The 20,230-nt window shown below is 27.9% G+C and overlaps 1 protein-coding gene across 1 annotated transcript in view; it reads right to left on the reverse strand.

Annotated features, from left to right (window-relative positions):
* The window catches only part of LOC111618381 (calmodulin-binding transcription activator 1-like), a 77,815-nt gene that overhangs the window by 52,604 nt on the left and 4,981 nt on the right, over positions 1-20,230 (reverse strand). The window contains exons 2-6 of the mRNA XM_023359894.1: positions 17,092-17,189; positions 12,137-12,204; positions 2,228-2,363; positions 638-709; positions 423-564 (exon numbers count right to left, since the gene is read on the reverse strand). Of these exons, the coding sequence (XP_023215662.1) occupies positions 423-564; positions 638-709; positions 2,228-2,347 (334 nt within the window). The 5' untranslated portion in view covers positions 2,348-2,363; positions 12,137-12,204; positions 17,092-17,189. The remainder of the gene's footprint in view (positions 1-422; positions 565-637; positions 710-2,227; positions 2,364-12,136; positions 12,205-17,091; positions 17,190-20,230) is intronic.

A 20,230-nucleotide genomic window follows, 5' to 3' on the forward strand; every position in this document is an offset into this window, starting at 1 on the left:
GTTTTTCAGCGCTATTTTCACTTATTTTTGTTATTTGACGCTATTTAGACGAATAGGCAAGTTTTCCGAAGCATAAAATTGAAGATTTCCCGCCAAAATAGAAACTTTCCGATAACATCGGAAATGACGTTCTAACATCATTTTAAAATATTCGATATCTAAAGCAGAAAGTGTTAGCTAAAAATAGACTTATTTATAGAACAATCCCCCATTTCTCACCTCAGGGAAAGTCATAAAACAGTTAGGTGCTAATGACTTTGTGAAAGGGAAAAAGTTCTACACTTAGAAACTTCGAAAGAAGGGATTTGAATTGTACTGTCCGCGGGCCGCATAAACATTGATAGGGGGCCGTATGTGGCCCGTGGGCCGCAGGTTGTGCACCCCTGTATAAAGTAAGATTAATATAAAATATTTTTACATACACATTGGTTTTAGTTGTGATACAAGTTCCTCTTTTGTCCATTCCTTTTTATCAGCACAGTAACTCAAACTTGGTGTAACAAGTAGTTTGTTATCATCACTATAGGGAACATTCAGATAATGTACTAGAACAACATCCGAGTTCTGTAATATTAATCAAATACATTTATCATCAAATAAACTTTCAGACGTAAAACAAAATAAATTTATTTCTAACCTGTAGTAACCAATAACATCGACGATGAAATGTTGGTAGAATGGCAGAATGAACATAACAACCATAAATACACTAAAAAATAATTTTTAATTTAGTCAATTTTTATTATAATTAATAAGAAATCCTAAATTTATAGTAAAAATAAAATAATTAAAATTATAATTCATTATAATGCTGCAAATTTTACAATAATAAGATGTGTCTTTATAAAATGTTTTCTTATAAATTGTTTTGATTAAATATGTGTATCAACTTTTAATTGAACATCTTGCTAAATCAGTGCTACACAAGTATTTGCAGTGTGTATAACTTATATTAAATAGCTAAAATACCAACTGGCATATAATATTTTTACTATTACTATTACAGGATTTCCTCTCTCTTTTTTCCTCATCATCATCTCCTGACTTTTCTAACATTTTCCTGCAAACTTTTACTACATTAATGTCAAACCAAAAAGTAACAGTTTCACATTACATGGAAAAAAATATCACATTATAAAATGTATCACTTTAATAGATATCTTAGTTGTTCGAATGCTATTTTGAATTATAATTAAAATCTCTTATTCTTGGTTTTTAGACTTAAGTGTAAATTTTTATGGAAAAAATTTTTTTTACATATACTATATTTAATACATACATAAGTTGGTTTTCTATTTTAAATAAATTATAAATTCATTATAAGATTGCCTGCATTACTTCAAAATTATTTATTTTACAAAGTTTACATAAAGACACATACACACAGTTCTATCTCAAATCTCACAGGGATGATAAAAGAAATTTAAAATAAACAGGTTTCTAAATATAGAGGTTTAGTAGAATTTATTCTTGTAATGATAAATGTGATTGGTGTTGTTCTGTGACTTGCAAAGTCAGCCCATACCATGACAGAACCATCAACCTGCCACTTTGAGTAGCAAGATCTATCATCTCTGATGTCATGTCTTTTGTGTTTACCCAACAAAGAAATAATAAGACTCCCCATTACATTTTATCATGACAACTTGATGTAACAAAAAGTAAAAATGATTTTAGAGGAAATTTTAATCATATAGAAAAATTGTTATGTTATACACAATGACCTAACAACTGTACCATTGAAATAGAAAAGTTTTTTAACACAAACCATGTATAGACAAGAAAATGTGTATACTTTAGTTTTTCCTATTTATCTTTATTGTTTCTATGTTATCAGTCACCTCTTGTGAATAAAAACTACAGTTTTAGCCAATTAAAAATAACATTGAAAAAAATAAATAATAGTTGTAGTTGAGTATTAGATTATTCTTAATTTTATTATATATACAGTATTTTATCATCATATTGTATGAGGTAAATTAATTGCTGTTTAAAAAATAATACTTTTAACATATCTTATTTAAGTTTACTTTTAAGGATTTTTAAATAGCACTAGGATAGAACTTTCTGAGAAGAATGATTATAAAAATATTTGGATGCAATTATTTCTAAATTATGACATTGTTTTTCTTAGTATTTCAAATTTCATACCACATGTACCTGTACAATTAAAATTAAATTCAAATTAAGTGAATTAGATAGCAATAAAAATAAAATGTATCATTACTTCAGTGCCTTGAACTTTTAACTTCATGTGGTCCTCTCTTGTTGTTTTTCCATCTTTACGTTTCTTCCAACAATATCCATCACGTCGATAACGAACACGTTTTCGACTGTACAAGAGCATTGATCCACTTTTAGGCCTGTGAATTTTTAGTAAAGTTTTCATCTAAATAAATCCTTATAATAAATAATAGAAATTAAAATCTTTAAGAAGATTTTGAAATTTCAAAAATACATTAAATGATCATTTTTGATCTTACCAGGCATTTAATACTTTAAACTTATATTGAATTCTAAAAAATATTTGTTTATATATCTAAACATAACTACGAAATAACACAAATAAAAAAATTAACTTTTAGATTTCAATACTATTTTATTGAAATAAATATAAATTGTTTATTGTCTTAATTAATGTAGCTTATTTATATTATTAAAATAAATTTAATAAATAGTTAAAATTTTATTTAATATAGTTTTTATTATTTCATGAATTAATTAATTTTTATGATTAATGATACATTTTGGTCAAAACAAGCAAAAAACTTTGTAAATCAGAGATGGCAATATCTCATCATATTTAATGAGACATGAGACTGTATCTAAGTTATTTCAACAATGAAAGGAGAATCTGTTATGTTAAGAAACAACTACTCAAAAGTTGATTGAGATAATGCACTGAAAGTTAACCTGTGGTTTTATGATTGTGCCTACTGGTTATTCCAACTATATCTTACAAAGTACCTCCAAGACCAAGATTACCAGATAACTATACTGCATATCTTAACCCCCCTTTCACCACGACGTTGTTGATTCTACTGTACTTTACCTTTCAAAACAATCCAAATTGTAGTCACTCAAGGTCACTATGTATTTTATTTTAAAAATTCACCAAAAATTGAAGTTTTATGATAAAAAAAAACAAACACACTTAAAAAAATGTTAAATTATGATCTAAACTATAAAAAAGTATCACCTTTCAAACACTCCAACAAATTATTTAATACTGTAAAGGAGAATTTACAGTATTAAATAATTTGCTGGAGTGTTTGAAAGGTGATACTTTTTTATAGTTTAGTCTAATTCCAGTATAATTTATTATATTTATGATCTAAATGTTTGATGTTATAAATTACTTTGATAAAAAATAAAATTGTTTGATTTCATTATTTGTTTCTGCCACCAAGCCAGCAGCACAAAAGAGAATATTGTTTTCTACATGATGATATAAGATTTAAGCATATTTATTTATATATTTTTTCATGAACATATCATTTTATATGAAAACAGTCTATATATACCAGTTTTCTGTTTCTCTTCAATAAACTCTCTTAGGTTAGTAGGACATTTTATTTTAAACATTAATATAAATTTCAATTTTTATCATAGATGTTAGAAAAAAACATTTAATTTTATTAATATTTTCAACTAATTAAGTTCATACTTTGCAATTGCTAATACTATAAACTTTTAAAAAAATTAACACATTTCAAAAAAAATGTTCAAAAAATTATTATTATTATTATTATGCCAAAATATAGAATAATAAAACACACTACACAAAGAAAATCAATTAGGGAATATGTTTCCTTTATTTGAAAAAAATAAAATAAAATTAAGACAAAAAACTAAATAATAATAAATTGAAATAATAATGTTAAACATCTGTTATAAAGATGAAAATAAAAATTTGTTGTAGAAGTCAATGTAAATTGAGAGTAATCAGAAACTCAACTGGCATGCAGTGCACAATCAGATTACAACTAGCAATTGCCCACAGACTTTACATGGCAAACTTTACCTTTAATATATATCAGCCTATTGACAAAATTTCAAAATTCCATCATGACATTGGCCTTTCTGAATTGTACATGTACAAAAAAATCATGTTTAGTAGGTCTGTGGTTGTTTTAAACTTTGATCACAGACAAAACACTGACTGATGCACAGCTTCCACTGAATACACTTTGTCAGAAAGCTGACTCCGCAGAGCATTATGTGGAACTTCCACTTATGCTCCACTCAATTACATAAAAAATAGACATTCCTATCCAGTTTCCTGATATTAGAATGTTAAACTATTTGGATTTGGATATCTTAGACAAAAATTGTCTCTGTAAAAATGTGAACAGTAGCTGCTTATAAAAAAAGAAACATTAAATTTAAGGCTGTGTACACATTAGATGTTTTTAAACGCACATTTTGGTAATGCACATTTTAAGGGCTTGTACACATTAGGTGTTTTCCGTTGCGTTAAACACGCATTAGTTCAGCGTTAGCACTGGCTCAGTTTGGAAATGGACGTGAAAGTAATTGCTCGCGTGTGCCTCCTCCATCGTTGCTATAAAAGACGATGGCAGAGGCAAAGAGAATTTTGGGTGCACCCAATATTATGAGATAGACTGACACATGGAATGTTTCTGATGTTGTATCCAAAACTAAGATAATATGAACCCAAATCTTTAAATTCGTTTAGAATATCTATAAAATCATTTGACGATGGCTGGTCTCTCTTAGATTTCATCAATAAATAGATCAGTATCGAAATGATCATTCTCCAATTCAGCCGACGTACATCCACTCTACCCGAAAGCGCGCGATCGAATGTACAACAACATGGCAGCACATATATCTCAAAACGCGCGTTTTAACAAAAATCTATCAACGCATGTTTGACGCGCGTGTTTGAGTACGTACGCCTATGCAGAACTCTTGATTCTTTAAAACGCGTGTTTAAAAATGCCTAATGTGTACACAGCCTAAAACAAGATTTCTCAAGATTTGATCAAATGGGCATTTCAATATTGATTATCATTCTTTATTAGTTTCCAACTCTATACTTAAGTGCATAAAATCCAATCACCTTCTGTACACACAGCATTTTTATAATTATTTTTCTATATTTTCAATAAAAATATCATTGCATAGATCAAGCAAGTAAATCTACTGTTTATGAAATAGTGTCAAGATAGATACATTTTGGTTAGTTTTTTTGCATTTTATCATCATATTAAAAGTGTCACTTAAGCTTTGAAGAATGATTATAGTATCAATATAATTCAGGATAGTAATAAATAAAAATGAATCTAATTTTCAAAGAAAAAATTATTCTACACAAAGTATAAATTTTATATCTTTGAATTTAGAATAGAAAACAATTAAATTTCTGTATTTTTATCAATTTTTAACCCTTAGTTCTAAGGTAAACTATCTTTTGAAATTCTTAACTCTTTTCAAATACAGTAGAACCTCGATTATCCGGACCTCTATTATCCAAATTTTCGATTATCCGGATTGTTCAAAATAAACAAAAATTTTATGAATTTGCTGATTTGCACTTGGCGAATTATGATACTGTTTATGTACGTGATGGAATGAATAACTTTTTTTGTTTCAACAACGTCTCACCCAGCACAGTGGTCGTAAACTCTTAAATATATTTTGCGTCATAATAAAAATATAACTTGACATACATATTTATAAATAATTTATATTTCGATTACATCATTTCTATGACCAAGGGCAGCGTATGGGAAACGTGGGCCACCACCTATGCCTCGTGGTCTGAAGGGCCTCACGCCTCAAAGATTTATGCATTACTTAAAAGCCACAAACACGACGAAAAAGTTTTAGTCATCATAAAATGATAAATAGTTTGTCAAATTTTTATTCATAAAAATGCAGTTTCAACTGCTTTTTATTTTATAAAATCTGTCTTTTTGTGCCACCAGAGGGCCTTTTAAACAATAGGTAGTCTGTTAGCGCTGGTTAGTAGTAGTCCAAATTCAATACGAACATTTGTTTCTTGAAAATTTGATCACAATTTAAATACAGTACTTATTTTTAATATTACCAATATGTCATCGAAAACAAAAAGTGTTGTATTATCATTAAAAGACAAATTAAAGTATTTGTTTCAATTATCCGAATTTTTCCTTATCCAGACTACCTTTATCCCCAATTAGTCCGGATAATCGAGGTTCTACTGTATTTGAATAATTTGAAAATGTTAGTTCTAATTTAATTTGTTTTTAATGGATTTTCTTTATTTGACATTTAATCAAAACAATTAAAGACACTCAATGATACCAACAATTAATCATCATTAGTTCTCTGCTTAAGAAATAGCAAATTCTTGAGCTATATCCACTTCTACCTCCACTTTTCTCTGTTCCATACCAAGGTCATCATTCTCTCATATCAAATGTCATCCTTTAAGTCATCCATTATCATCTTCCTCTTCTTCCCTTTCCTTTCTACTGATCCTTCTATAATTGCTTTCACAGAACCATTCTCTCTCAATACATGTCCTATACAATTGACCTTTCTTTTCCTTGTTTTTAGCAATCTTCTTTCTTCGTTAATTCTTCTGAGGACTTCTTCATTGTACATTTCATTCATCTACAGTCGACCATCCCTAAAACACGGTAGATACGTTCTGGTTTTTATGAAATCCATTTTCTACGAGTCCTTAAATGCATGAGCCAATCGCAGACTGGCACATATGCAGTTTACGGACTACGGCTGTTTGAAAGGTTTCCTTCCATAAAATTAATCGATTCTAGACTAATTTGACTCAACATTTCTATAATACATATAATTTTTTGGGAATAATCCATATAAACTATGCTATAAACAAAAAATTGTAGGATTACTTACCAAGTGTGCAGCGTTTGACGACGCCATTGCTTAAGCTTGTTTTCGTCGTGGAGCGGTGCATCGAATGGCACTCACGTGCTTCCTGATAAATTATTTTTCAGAAAAAAATTTGCTGAACTTTGGAGACATCATTAATATAAATATAATTTTTATGGACATTAAATAATAAATGGTTTTTAGTAGGTCCGCTGCTCGTTTAAACTCAACAGTTTGTGCAATATCCGCTATTGGTCTAGATTCGACCAATCCTGTCATGACACGAGTCAGCGATGACATTTTACTGAATTATATGAGTCTCTTTTAGCGTGTTTATACGAATATGGTTGCAATTTTTTCACTGTCATATAGGAATCCGAACTATATGAACCCATTTTATAGGGGTCTACTGTATTTAATTTGAGCATTTTTCACCATAACCACATCTCAAATGCTTTGTTTCTTTTCTTCTACTTTTCTCAGCATCCGATTTTCTCTGTACAAGAGTATACTCCACACAAAACACTTCACTATTCTTTTTCTCAATCCTGATCCAAAGTCCCACTGTGTATTGTTCTCATTTTCATAAACATTTGTTAGATAATTCAAATTCTCATCTGAACTTTTTCACATCTCTAGTCTGCTGTGATAATGCTGCCAAGACATCTGAAACAGATGACCTCTTCCATTCTCTTCCCTTCAATTACCAGCTGTCTCTCTTCTTTCCCTCCTACACTTAATGCCTTTTGCATTTTGTGCATTTACTTTTGTGTCCTTTTTTATAGCTTTCCTCAAGCTTCCTCACCATTTCTTTCAAATCTTCTTGCCTTTCAGCCAGTATTGCCATATCATCTGCATATTGTACACTTTTAATTTTCCTTCCTCCAATTCTCACATCTTCCCATATCATCTCAGCTTCACCTATCATCCTTTCCATATACAAATTGAACAAGGTAAGTGAGAAGAAGCAACTTTGCCTGATCCCTCTGCTAATGTTCAATCTTTCAGATTCTTTCCCTTTCATTCTCACAAATTGCACATTGTTCTCTGTATAGATTTTTTATCAATCTTCTTTCTTTCCAATCAATTCTTATTTCTTTTAAAATTGTCATAACTTTATTCCAGCTCACTTTGTCAAACACTTTCTCTAAATCAATAAAGCACAAGCAAAATGTATTATCCCTTTCTAAGAGTCTTTAACCTTCTGTGAGTCGCATGGGTCTGACAGACCCGACGCGATTTTTAGTCAAAATTTTTTAATATTAAATATTTTTTGAAAAATTTGAAAAAATTAATATTCCTCAAACTTTTTAATTAGATTAACAGGCTGTTAAAATTTTTTGCATAGCAACGCTCATTTTTTAGAAAAAAAATGCTTTACGAGTCGCATGGGTATGACAGACCCATGCGACTCACGGAGGGGGTAAAAAAACGTCAATTAATTTGTCGCCGTTGCCGATAGCGAGTGTCGCAATAACTTTATCGCGCTGAAGTTGTCGCGCGGTGTCTATTATACTTTATAATATCGTTATTTATTTATATATTTATATTTTTTTTTTTTTTTTGTTATAATATTGTTTTCAAAATTAATGTCTAATTAACTTTTAATCATTTTAATTATTATTCTATTTTTATCATATAATTTTTATATATTACTTATGATGATTCTTCGTATATTAGACGATGCAAGTTGGCATTTTTTTACATTTACTAACCAATGGGAAACTTGTGAAAACAGTCTAGCTATAAATTGCCGGGAAATATCTCCCCCCTTTCGGCAATGATCTTGGAAATCAAATGTAAACAATCGCTGTAAATTCGCTTGTTTTATTCGCGTTTTGAGCTATAAATTGTTAATTAAATATTGTTTCACAATGTATATACGAGTAAGCATGTTCTCAAAACTGTCTAGCAATAAATATTCCCGGGAAACTCCAACTCTCTATAGTAAGTCTATGGAAGATGTTATTGCTGTTAATTGGCTTTAAAATTTTTGTTTCTACGCCTATTACACTGTAATTGGTAATTTATATTATGACTGATTTAAGTTCAACGAATGAGAGGTTTCTTCAGAACCATCTGGTCTGGATTTTCCCGCGAAGAACCAATCAACGTGATTAAAGTCAGAATGTAAGCAAACCTTACAAATAGCTATCTTCTTCATTTTAGAGCCGTAATTCTGGTAATTTTACTCCTGAATGTTCCTGACAAAACAAACATTTGTTTAAATAACGTCAATTAAAATGAAAAGTAGCGAAATTAGAGCTGAAAACGATGAAAATGGCGATTAACTAACTTTTATTTACATTCTGACATTGATTTAAGTGAAAGGCTAATTCTTATCGCAGTCAATTTCCCACAAGACAATTCTGAGAAGATGCTTACTCGATCAAACGAAATAAAAGAACTACAGTATATGTTAGCTAATTAGCCCCTAAACATTATGAGAGCTAATTAGATATAAAGTGAAAAATTACAACTATGCGACAATCATATCGCATAGCTATCATTATTGTAAAATCAAATAATCTAAATTAATCTGATAAAAATACTTTAAATTGTTATCTGCAATTATTATCTATTTATTTTCCATCGCTAAACAACAAAACAAAACTAAAACAAGAACGTAAACTACATTTTAAGTAATTATAAATGAAATCGCTGCGTTTAATCGCGTTACGACTTTGTTGTCGCGCAATACGCAACGCGCGACAGAAAAAAACAAAAATAAATTATGACAATACAAATTGTGAAAATTACAAAATTTTTGATAATTGCATTTTTATAACATTCAGGTATTGACATGGATGTATTTTTTAAGTATTATTTTGTAAAAATTTTATATTATGAAGAAAACAAATTTCAGAATCGAGAGCATGTCGTAAATTGCCGAATTTTTGATGGTCCACCCATTATTTTTTCGATCGCTTCTTTTCATGCACAGAAAACATTTATAACTAAACTATAAGCAAATAATTTTGATGAATTCTATAATATTTTGAACGATGTCAATTTTTGAAAATAGGTGATCGAGTTAAGCCTAACACACGACTATATCAGATAAAAAATAAAAATTATGTCTAAAAATCATATGAAACTATCTATTAAATCATAAAGACAACATTCTTATAAGTAAAATGAAGTAAAATCTTTGTCAATTAGTTGATTTACAACTCAGAAAAGAAGTGTTGAAAATAGAGTCATAAAACAATTAAAGTTTATTGACTTTCGCAATAGGGGGTAACGCGGGGTGGTTGACAAATTTTCTCGCAGTAGTGCAAAAGTTCTACTCACTTCGCTTGAAAGTGTCATATTTCTTCCCCACTTACAAACAAACCCGATGGCAATCGGTGAAACAGGAGATAAATTACAGCGAGTTGAAATTTGATATGTTTTTTTTTTGCGTTTTTCATATCGAATTACATAAAAATAAATATTAAAAAATTCATTTTGTCAATACGCAAGTAATTTATATCACTAGATAGAAAACAAAGTGCAGAATCAAACTAAGAAACTGTAGTTTCTTTACGCGATAGATAAAATTGAATTATTTCATATTAAAAACACTGGGTCTGTAAGACCCATCGACTCAAGTAAGGGCCCCATTCCTAGCGACTTACGCAGGGTTAACCAATAATTCTCACTAGTAACAATTATTAACAATGAAAAATAAAGAAATTTAAAACTAAACAAAAAATTTTTTAATAGTCATGTCAATGTAAATATTCAACAATTAAAAAAATCTAAGTTAAACTCAGACATTGTTTACTATAGATTTTCTTTTTAAATGTATTTTGACCAATGATTTAGTTTTATTTTATACAGGGTGTATCTTTCTATCTAAATAAAATAATTTTCAACTCTCTAGCAAAAAACACTTGTCTCAGAATTTGATACTTGTTAGCATAAGCAACTTATGTATACAATTTTCAAATACATATGGCTAGAGATATTCCATCAAGTTTTGAGAGAGTAATATTAATTTTAAATAGAACTATCTGAACCATATCCAACACTACAAATCTTTATTATTTAAATTAAGTGCAGCAATAAAAATTTTAAAAGAATTATTTAAAATTTGAATAGGAGAGTAAAATACTATTTTTCTGATAACTGTAGTAAAAATATAGATGAAGTTATGCTCATTTATGATAAATCAAAAATTAACTTTTGAAGTTCAATTTAGAAATGCACATTTGTGTTTATTATTAATTATAATTATTCCAATGTTAAAAAAATGTACCATATTTTCTGGATTCTGAAATGCACATTTTTGTTTTTTTAATCTTTTTTACTTGTCTAAAATAGAGATACATCTTAGAATCAATGGCATTTTACATTTTTACACCCCAAAATTAAAATTATTGATATCAATCAGTAATTTTAAATTTTGCAGTTATCACACACAGACAAATGGTGTGTTTATACTATTTCTAGACCAATAGATATTTTTCAGCTATATTGTTCAATGTTCATATCAGTTCAAATGAACTTTGGTAGAAATAAGTGTTTAATTTGTATTATGATGCTTTATTGTATATGCAGAAAAACAAAAATTGACCAACATTGCCTATTTCACATGGCATTAATATTATTTTTGTAACTTGTTAAGTAAGAAACTTTAATAGAATTAGCTATTTAAAAATTTTTCCCTCCATAAAAGAAAAATCTTAAAGTTTTATTTCACTCATGTTGCCTCTTAGAATTTAGGAAATATGATAATATTTACAACTAAAATAAGAAAAAAAACAGCATACAAATATGAATTTTAACATAAAAATATAATGGTACAGTAGAGCGTCATTTATCCGAATCAATTGGGGACTGGTGTTGTTCGGATAACTTACTTTTCGGATAACCGATTATGTACGAAAAAATATATTAACCTATCCCGTGTTGAAATTTTTCTCTGTTGCGTGTCGCTTCGCGTTGAATTTTCGTCGATGTTAAGCCTAACGTAAATTTTTTAAAATAATAATCGTGGCTATTGTATCGTTAAAAATGATTTCTTTATGTTTTACAAACGAAATAAATACATTGAAAAATATAAAAACAAACAAAAATTATACTTTAGGCCAACTGGATTTCTTTTGGATAACCGACGTTTCGGATAAACGACGCTCTACTGTATTATTTATTTACATTTTAAACTATCCATGTAATACAACTGCATAAGGCAGAATGTACAGTAAAAATTAATATTTTAAATTTATTTTCAATTTAAATTAATTATTATTTTATATTTTACTATTATTGAAAATGAATAGAATTATATTACCTAATTTTCACCTCTTTGGATAACCACTCTTCATGTTTATGAAAACTGATTAAAATTGATGCAATTTCCTATTTAAAATAAATGGAATGTATTATTAGATTTAACAAAACTATAGACTTCTATATTAATCTAAAAATTTTAACTTATATACTAAGAAAATTAAATAAATGCATTATTAATTACATATTACTCGTATGTGCCACAATTTCTCCTTAAATTTATGTATATACTTGAATCATCTTAACAATAATAAACATTAATTATATTACAGTTCGAACATGTTCAGCAGAGTATAAATTACAAATCTACGACCACCTACACATTACTGAAAAAAAAATTTTTAATTACTAACATTTTCAGCCTACTCCTATAGGCCATCGTCAAGTTTCTTAAATTGTTTTTAGAAACTGTTTCACAAATAGAACATTCCATTTAAATTTTAATTTTTGAAAAATTCTAAATACAGATTTAAATGTGAATAAGTTGACTAAATAACTTATGAAAAATATGAGGTTAACGATTATTATAATATCATTAAAAAGATACGTTCTTCAACCATCACTATGTATATGGAAAAAAATAGAGATTTACAAGAGCAAGATCAAAGAGCAGTGCCTGAATGTGAGAGATGCAAACACATTACCTTCAGCCTGGAAATAAATCATCTTTCAAATCACATCTTTTTGTCCAAATATCTTTCAAAGTCACAAATACCATATTTAGCTTTTGTGTTATACTCTCATAGTTTTTGTATATATTTTTCTTATTTTCATGTTTTATTTGTATTTTGTTAACCTTGTATATTTTTAAGTTTATTTTTATTTATCATTATCCTTATATTTTATTTATTTAACTCGTTTACATTTAAATTTGTATTTAGAATTCTTCAGAAGTTAAAATTTAAATGAAATGTTCTATTTGTGGAATAGTTTCTATAGGAGTAAGCTAAAAATATTAGTAATTAAAAATTCTCTCTCAGCAAATGCATATGTGGTTGTAGATTTGTAATTAATTATATTAAATGCAAAACTGACAAACTTACCACATTTACAAAATAGTTAATTATATTAATTTTAACACAGCTTGGTTTTTTTGTTATAAGTTAATAAGTTAAAAAGAGTGTTTAATCTATTAAGTTCATATTGTCAAATACATATAATAAAATTTTATTGTACACTTCTATTAATAAAGAATTAGTAAACATTTAAAAGTTTATTTCAATTTTAAATATTTTCAAATATTGTTTAAAATATCTTGTAAGATTAGTATTGGAAATTCTGTTATCTAAAAGACTGCTATAGATAAACATTATTTGGTAGCTATTTTAATAAAGACATTAAAATTTTTACTTCATAGTATTCTTGGCTGCCCATTTAACTTCTACGTAACAATTCTATTTACTTGTTATGCATGTTTAATATAACTATTTAATTCACAATAATGATGATACATTTGACCCCCCTATAACGTGCGTTCCTATAATGGAAATTCCTATAACGTAGCAAAAAAATTGTAGCAACATTCGTATAAAGGACTCCTAAAATGTCGTCGCTGACTCGTTTCGCGACAAGATTGATAGAATCTGGACCAATAGTGAATGAGCAGCCGAACAACTTTCCTCCGCCCTGCGCCACGCTACGGAACGGCTAAATTGAGTTTGCTATCGTCTGTACAGTATTATATATAAATTAGGTACTGTACATATAATTATATATTAATTATATATAAATTAGGTACTGTATATATAATTATATATTAACTTATTGTAACTTTATTATAATTAAATATATAATTTCCGCCGTCTAGCGTGGCGCCACGCTACGGAGATTTTAGGCAATAAGTTGAGTTTATTATCGTCTGTACAGTATGTAAATTAGGTACCTTAAGTCTAATACAGCACTAATTTTATACATTTCTTGTGAAAGAAACATTTCTTATTCAACGGCCATAAAAATTATTTATATTAATGATGTCTCCAAAGGTCAAGTTATTTTTCTGCAAAAAATTCGTTATCAGAAATCACGGCCACCGTTTCGTGTGCTGTTCCGCGACGAAAACAAGCTTTGAGCAACGGCGTAGTCGAATGATGCACGCTCGGTAAGTAATCCTATAATTTTTTGTTTATAGCATAGTTTATACAGATTATCCTCAAAAAATTATACGTGTTTTGGAAATCTTGAGTGGAATTAGTCTAGAATCGGTTAATTTTATAGAAGAAAACCTTTCAAACAGCCTGAGTCCGTAAACTTCACACCTATTGGGCTGTGATTGGCTCATGTATTTAATCATTCCTACAATGTAAAATTTGATTAACGTGGAACGTATCTAAGCATTATAGGGGGGTCTACTGTATATTCATTATACAATACCTATTATAAATATACCAAAATATTAATACTTTCTCAATAAATTATGAGCAAAAAATTTTTGTGTCATCATCTCATTGCTAGACTGCAATTTTTAATCAATTCAATTTAAAATGTTTGATTTTAATTTTAAATAATATTTTGCCCCTGTACATCATACTTTTCCTGATAACAATAGAGTCTTACCAGTCATCTCACTCACTCCATTCTGGAGAAAATTTTTTAACTGAAATAATGTTACTTCCAATCCAGACTAGAAGTTTGTATAAATTTAATTGGGGCCTCCTGTCTCTAAGCTTTCCATATCTGGTCTTGACTATCATTTATCTAACTTTTTATCTAACTCTTACAGACAGATATATGCCAGTGGGATTTACAGGTCTGTAATTTAAAAATTGCAGCCCAATAACTTATATCAATAATTTTAAGAGTTCCTATTTAAAAATGTTTATGATTAATGAGAAATTAGTAACAATAATATATATTTTGCAGAAGCAAAAGACAAACAATATTATAGATATGATTATAAAAATTAATTTATTCAAAGCATTTCATTTCATTTAATTAACATTGAATTGGAAATGATGGAAAAATAATATTTTTAGTTTGGATTGATATATATTTATTCTAGCAAATTTTTATTAGAAATGTGGCAAAAGATTGTTAAAACTGTGTTGAAAAAATTATGTATATACAGTAAAACCTGTCTATGGCAACTACCCATGGTTCCTTCAAAAAGTGGTCTTTTAGACAGGTGGTCGTCCAATACAGGTGGTGCTGTACTACCATATTTCCGTACATATTTTGTGCACTTTTTAGCCATTTCTACTAAGCAAAACTTGAGGTGAGCAAAAATAAGCAAATTTTTTCAACAATAGGGCTATATTGGTATTGTATTTTATTCTTATTGGTTAACTCAATTTACAGGAGTTGTCATAATTTTATAAGACATATTTAATACCAATATTTTAAAGATTAATACAATAGTCACATTTCCTTGATTATAATGCACATTTTCTTTTTTCCGACTTAATTAATTCGACTCTGTTCTTTTCGTTTGCTCCTCAGTTACATGTATTGTGTCATTGATATACAAGTGCGTCATATCTCTACATCACTTTGTTTTTGGTATTTGTTAGTTTAATCTTATTTTAACTTTAAAAATACTGTATTTTTTAATATTTAATATTTTCTTAAGTACAATAAGAAAAATTATTAATTAATAATAAAACGATTNTGTGTCATTGATATACAAGTGCGTCATATCTCTACATCACTTTGTTTTTGGTATTTGTTAGTTTAATCTTATTTTAACTTTAAAAATACTGTATTTTTTAATATTTAATATTTTCTTAAGTACAATAAGAAAAATTATTAATTAATAATAAAACGATTTTATTTTTTCTTCTCATTATATGATTTCACTACATTCCGTGATTGTCATTGCGGAATCAAAAAAGGAATATTGCCTGTAAAACTGATTTTTGCATTAATGCATTTATTGTTTTTTGAATATTTTGTGTGCGAAAATTACTTGGATATTATTTTTCTAAAAATATCGTGGAAATAAGGTACGTTGATACAGAAACTATTTATCGCACATGTACTGTATATGAGCTTCAAAATAAATAAATAAAAATAAATTTTATCAAACTATGAGATCAGACGATTAATTGTATCATGAACAATATTTTATACCCCCAATGAAAATACTGTAGGTCTACGGCAAAATCAATTTCATTTTCCCACAGTTAAACTTTGCTGCTAATTGCTGTTGTGATAACTAACACAATCTTCTAATGACAGCACTTTGCATTTCTTTCATTTTTTGGACAATTTTGAACAAATTGAAATGAATATCCTTGTTGCTAGACTAATTCATTAACACCTGCACCTAATTTCAAGGGTGGGAGAAGTGCCCAAGGTGGGTTCGAACGAGAGTTTAGACTAATTCATTATATTAGGAGGGGGAAAACGTTGTTGAACAATAGTTTAGACCAAATATATTCACGGAAGTGGTTGCATATTACAGTTGTTGTATGTTGTTTCAGACCAAAAATCGATGCCCGCAGTTGCGTTACACAGGTGGTTGTTCAATACAGGTAACTTATTGGTGACTCTATGGATAAACTATTCAGTGCCAGAAATTTTTGCCCATTTTGACAGGTGCCCGTCAAATGCAGGTGGTCGCATAAGCAGTTTTCACTGTATATATAAATTTCAAACAATGTCCTAACAATTTCAGAGAGATACTTAATAGAAAACAATCAGAAATACAAAAATTAATATAAAAAAACTTAATTCTGTCAAAACATTAATTATCAGAATACTAAGCATCAAATACAAACATCCAGTTTTATCCTGCTTTTTTATTGTAATAATTTCTAAATTAATAACAACACAGTTTGAGGATAACTAACGAAATATTTAAATAAAAATAAATATGAATAAAAATTTTTCTAATTAATATAAACTATTACCATAATTTCCCACAAAACAGCATATACCTGGCCTTCAAGCTGACTTAAAACAGATACTATCATGCATATAACCTGAGGTTATGATAATTTACAATAATAATAATAATACCTCATTTGTGTTCCAACGATGTCTTTGTGTAGGAAAATAGTCTGCTCTGGGAATACTTTCCAAACTTTTAGGTAGTACATGTTTGCCATCTTCTGTTTCTGTTTCATAAAGCAAAATTGAGAATCATTTTTAAAAAATTATGAAAAATATAGTATAACTATATAATTATTCATAAATAATATGTAAAATTTAAAAAATATTTCAAAACTACTATGATACGCTTCTTGTCTAGTCTTCAAATTGTTACTGTGAATTTACTTATCAATTTGTTAACAATGTATATTTTTATGGCTTTACTGTTTTACCGGTACCTCTGTTTATTATTACGTTATTGCACCAACATTACCGTTTTTAACGAGAAATCTTGTATATCGTATGCTTAATCTTTTAATTAATGTTCAACGCGTCGAATCCACATGTCAAATGTAAGTCCACATTTTTGTTCATTTATGTCAATTGCGGCCTTTTTATAAAATTGTTAACCTCCTATTAATTTTTGTAGCAAATAGCTGATGAGGGACTCTATGTCCGAAATGCATTCTGAAAATAAAATAGTGTTTTTCCAAATCTAACTTGATGACCTGTGGTGGTGTAATAAGTCTAGAAGTAAAGTAAAGCCAATCTTAGTGCTCACTAACCACTATTTCAAAACTGTTTAAAAACTGAAAGTCTATATATCTCACTTACATAAATAAAAGTAAATTTTCTTTATTTTAAAATAAATTCAACAAAAACAACAACCTATTTTTCATTTTATACAATTACAGTAGACCCTCCACTTTTGCAATTTCATTCGTTCTTGGAAATTAACTACAGTATTATCAAACCTTTCAAAGCAAGCCAACGTATTTCAAAAGTCAGCAATGTAAATTGAAATTAATTCCCAGAATCATGAAGTGTATCTATAGTGAAACTTAAATACAAAAACGTAAGTGATTAAAGATATAAACTTCTTACTATACAATAAACTATGTACATTCTAATTTTACTCTAATCTTTTCTTCACATATTGTCAAGATATTAACCATGCGGACCCATCTAGTGGCTTCCAATCTTGTCAAATTTAACATCTCTAAATTTTCATTTCTGGTGATATATCAAAAACATAGTATGTATTACTCTCCAGTTTGTGTTTCTCTCATTAAAAAATTGGTTCTTTATTTTTGTTGTGTCATATAACCTTTGGCAATCTGGTGGTGCCTGTGGATGCCTCGAGAATAATGTTTTTAAATACAAAAAATTAAACACACAGAATCACAAAAATCAATTATATTGAAATAGTTATCAAATAAAAAATAACTTATGATATAGTACCATCTCTATTACTATATCACAAATTTTACTAATGAATTTATAACAGTTGTAAGTTACTGAATATAAAAATCTAAATTTTTTTTTTTTTGATCTAAGTTCACAGACACTAAAATCTATTCATAGACTCCAGGTTAAGAACCCCTGAAAAGGATCTGCAAGATATATTTATGACTGTTTGGTATATCCTAATTCAAAACATGTGTTAGTGTGGAATGAACTTCAATTCAGCTGAAATTTATGCTGCATCACTTGTGGAAGCCATATTTAGCATATGTAAAGTATTTTGTTTATTTATAATTATATTTATTCCAATCATAAAAGCAGCAAGTTGTAAAGCAAGTGGCCATAAAGCAAGAGTAAATATTATTCAATCTTACTATTATTTTTATAGTATCTTATAATTTTGCAAGTTTTAAACAAACAAAAAAAAAACTATTAAATGATATATAATAATAATGATGATAATGAAATTATAAGATTTAATATATAAAAAATGATAAAAGTAGCTACTGCCAAATGCCTTTTTATTATACTACAATAAAAAAAATTTATTCACTATATAAAAAAATTGATATTGATTTTAATTTTTATGAAATTAATTTTACAAGAATATCTTCAGCTTGCAGTAAATTCACCTCACTTTGAATATATTTTTAAAAATTTCTTCTTTTGCATTTATTTAGGATCTTAAACAGTGTATATTTTTTTATTTTTATTTCTGTAATAGGCAGATAATATGTTTATAAGTTTCTTATCTCTGTTTGCATTAACTATTAAGCTTCCTTTCTGAGATAAGTAATTCCTTTTGATTCTAATGAAAACTTTTTCTTACTAACCTAATATAATTTTATAGCAATTATTTCTATGTGAAGACTCAAAATGCCAAAATACATATATATATTATATATTGAAGTGATTTCCTATATATATTATTATAAGAAATCACTTCAATCAGAAGTTATTCTCAGAAACAAAACAGTTTAGTTTTATTTGCTTTAAGATTTTTGAACATTAACAAATATCACTGAATTAATAAATATTAATTTAATTAAGCTTTTTAAATTAGATTAAATGCTAATTCTGTAGTTATATTAAAAGGCAGAAACTAATAGTTAAGTCTAAAAAAACTGAAAGAAAGCATGAAAATTGAAGCAATTTAGCATTTGAACAATTTAAACTTCTAAAATAAAAAAATGCATAAATATATTATTAGTACATTAATAAAATTACAAAATAAACAATCAAAGTTTATGGTGAAGATTATTAACATTAAAAAACATTAAGTCAGTTAAGTTTTATCTGAAACCTGCTTTTTTTTATAGAGATTAACAAAAAATAAGAATAATAGAAAACATTAGAAAAAAAAAATTCTCAAAACTTTTTTAATACAGTAGAGCATCGTTTATCCAAATCAATTGAGGACTGGGGTTGTTCGGATAACTGATTATGTACAAAAAAATATATTAACCTATCCCACGTTGAAATTTTTCTCCGTTGCATGTCGCTTCGTGTTGAATTTTCGTTGATGTTAAGCCTAACATAAACTTTTTAAAATAATAATCATGGCTATTGTATCGTTAAAAATTATTTTTTTTATTTTTTACAAACAAAATAAATATATTGAAAAATATAAAAACAAAAAAATATTATACTTCAGAAGTTAATTTAGTATCAAAAACGTAAAATATTTGAGTAGCCCAAGACATAGCCAAAGATTGCAGCNAGCTCGGCTGTAGCCGCCCACTGTAATAATGAAGGCTGTCAGATTGTAAAGGATACTGTCAAAATACTTAGAAAGGAACCAAATACTTATAAAAGAAGATGG

Source organism: Centruroides sculpturatus, unplaced genomic scaffold, assembly GCF_000671375.1.
Source record: "Centruroides sculpturatus isolate CEXI.00-Female unplaced genomic scaffold, Cexi_2.0 scaffold10, whole genome shotgun sequence".
Taxonomy (NCBI): Eukaryota; Metazoa; Arthropoda; class Arachnida; order Scorpiones; family Buthidae; genus Centruroides; species Centruroides sculpturatus.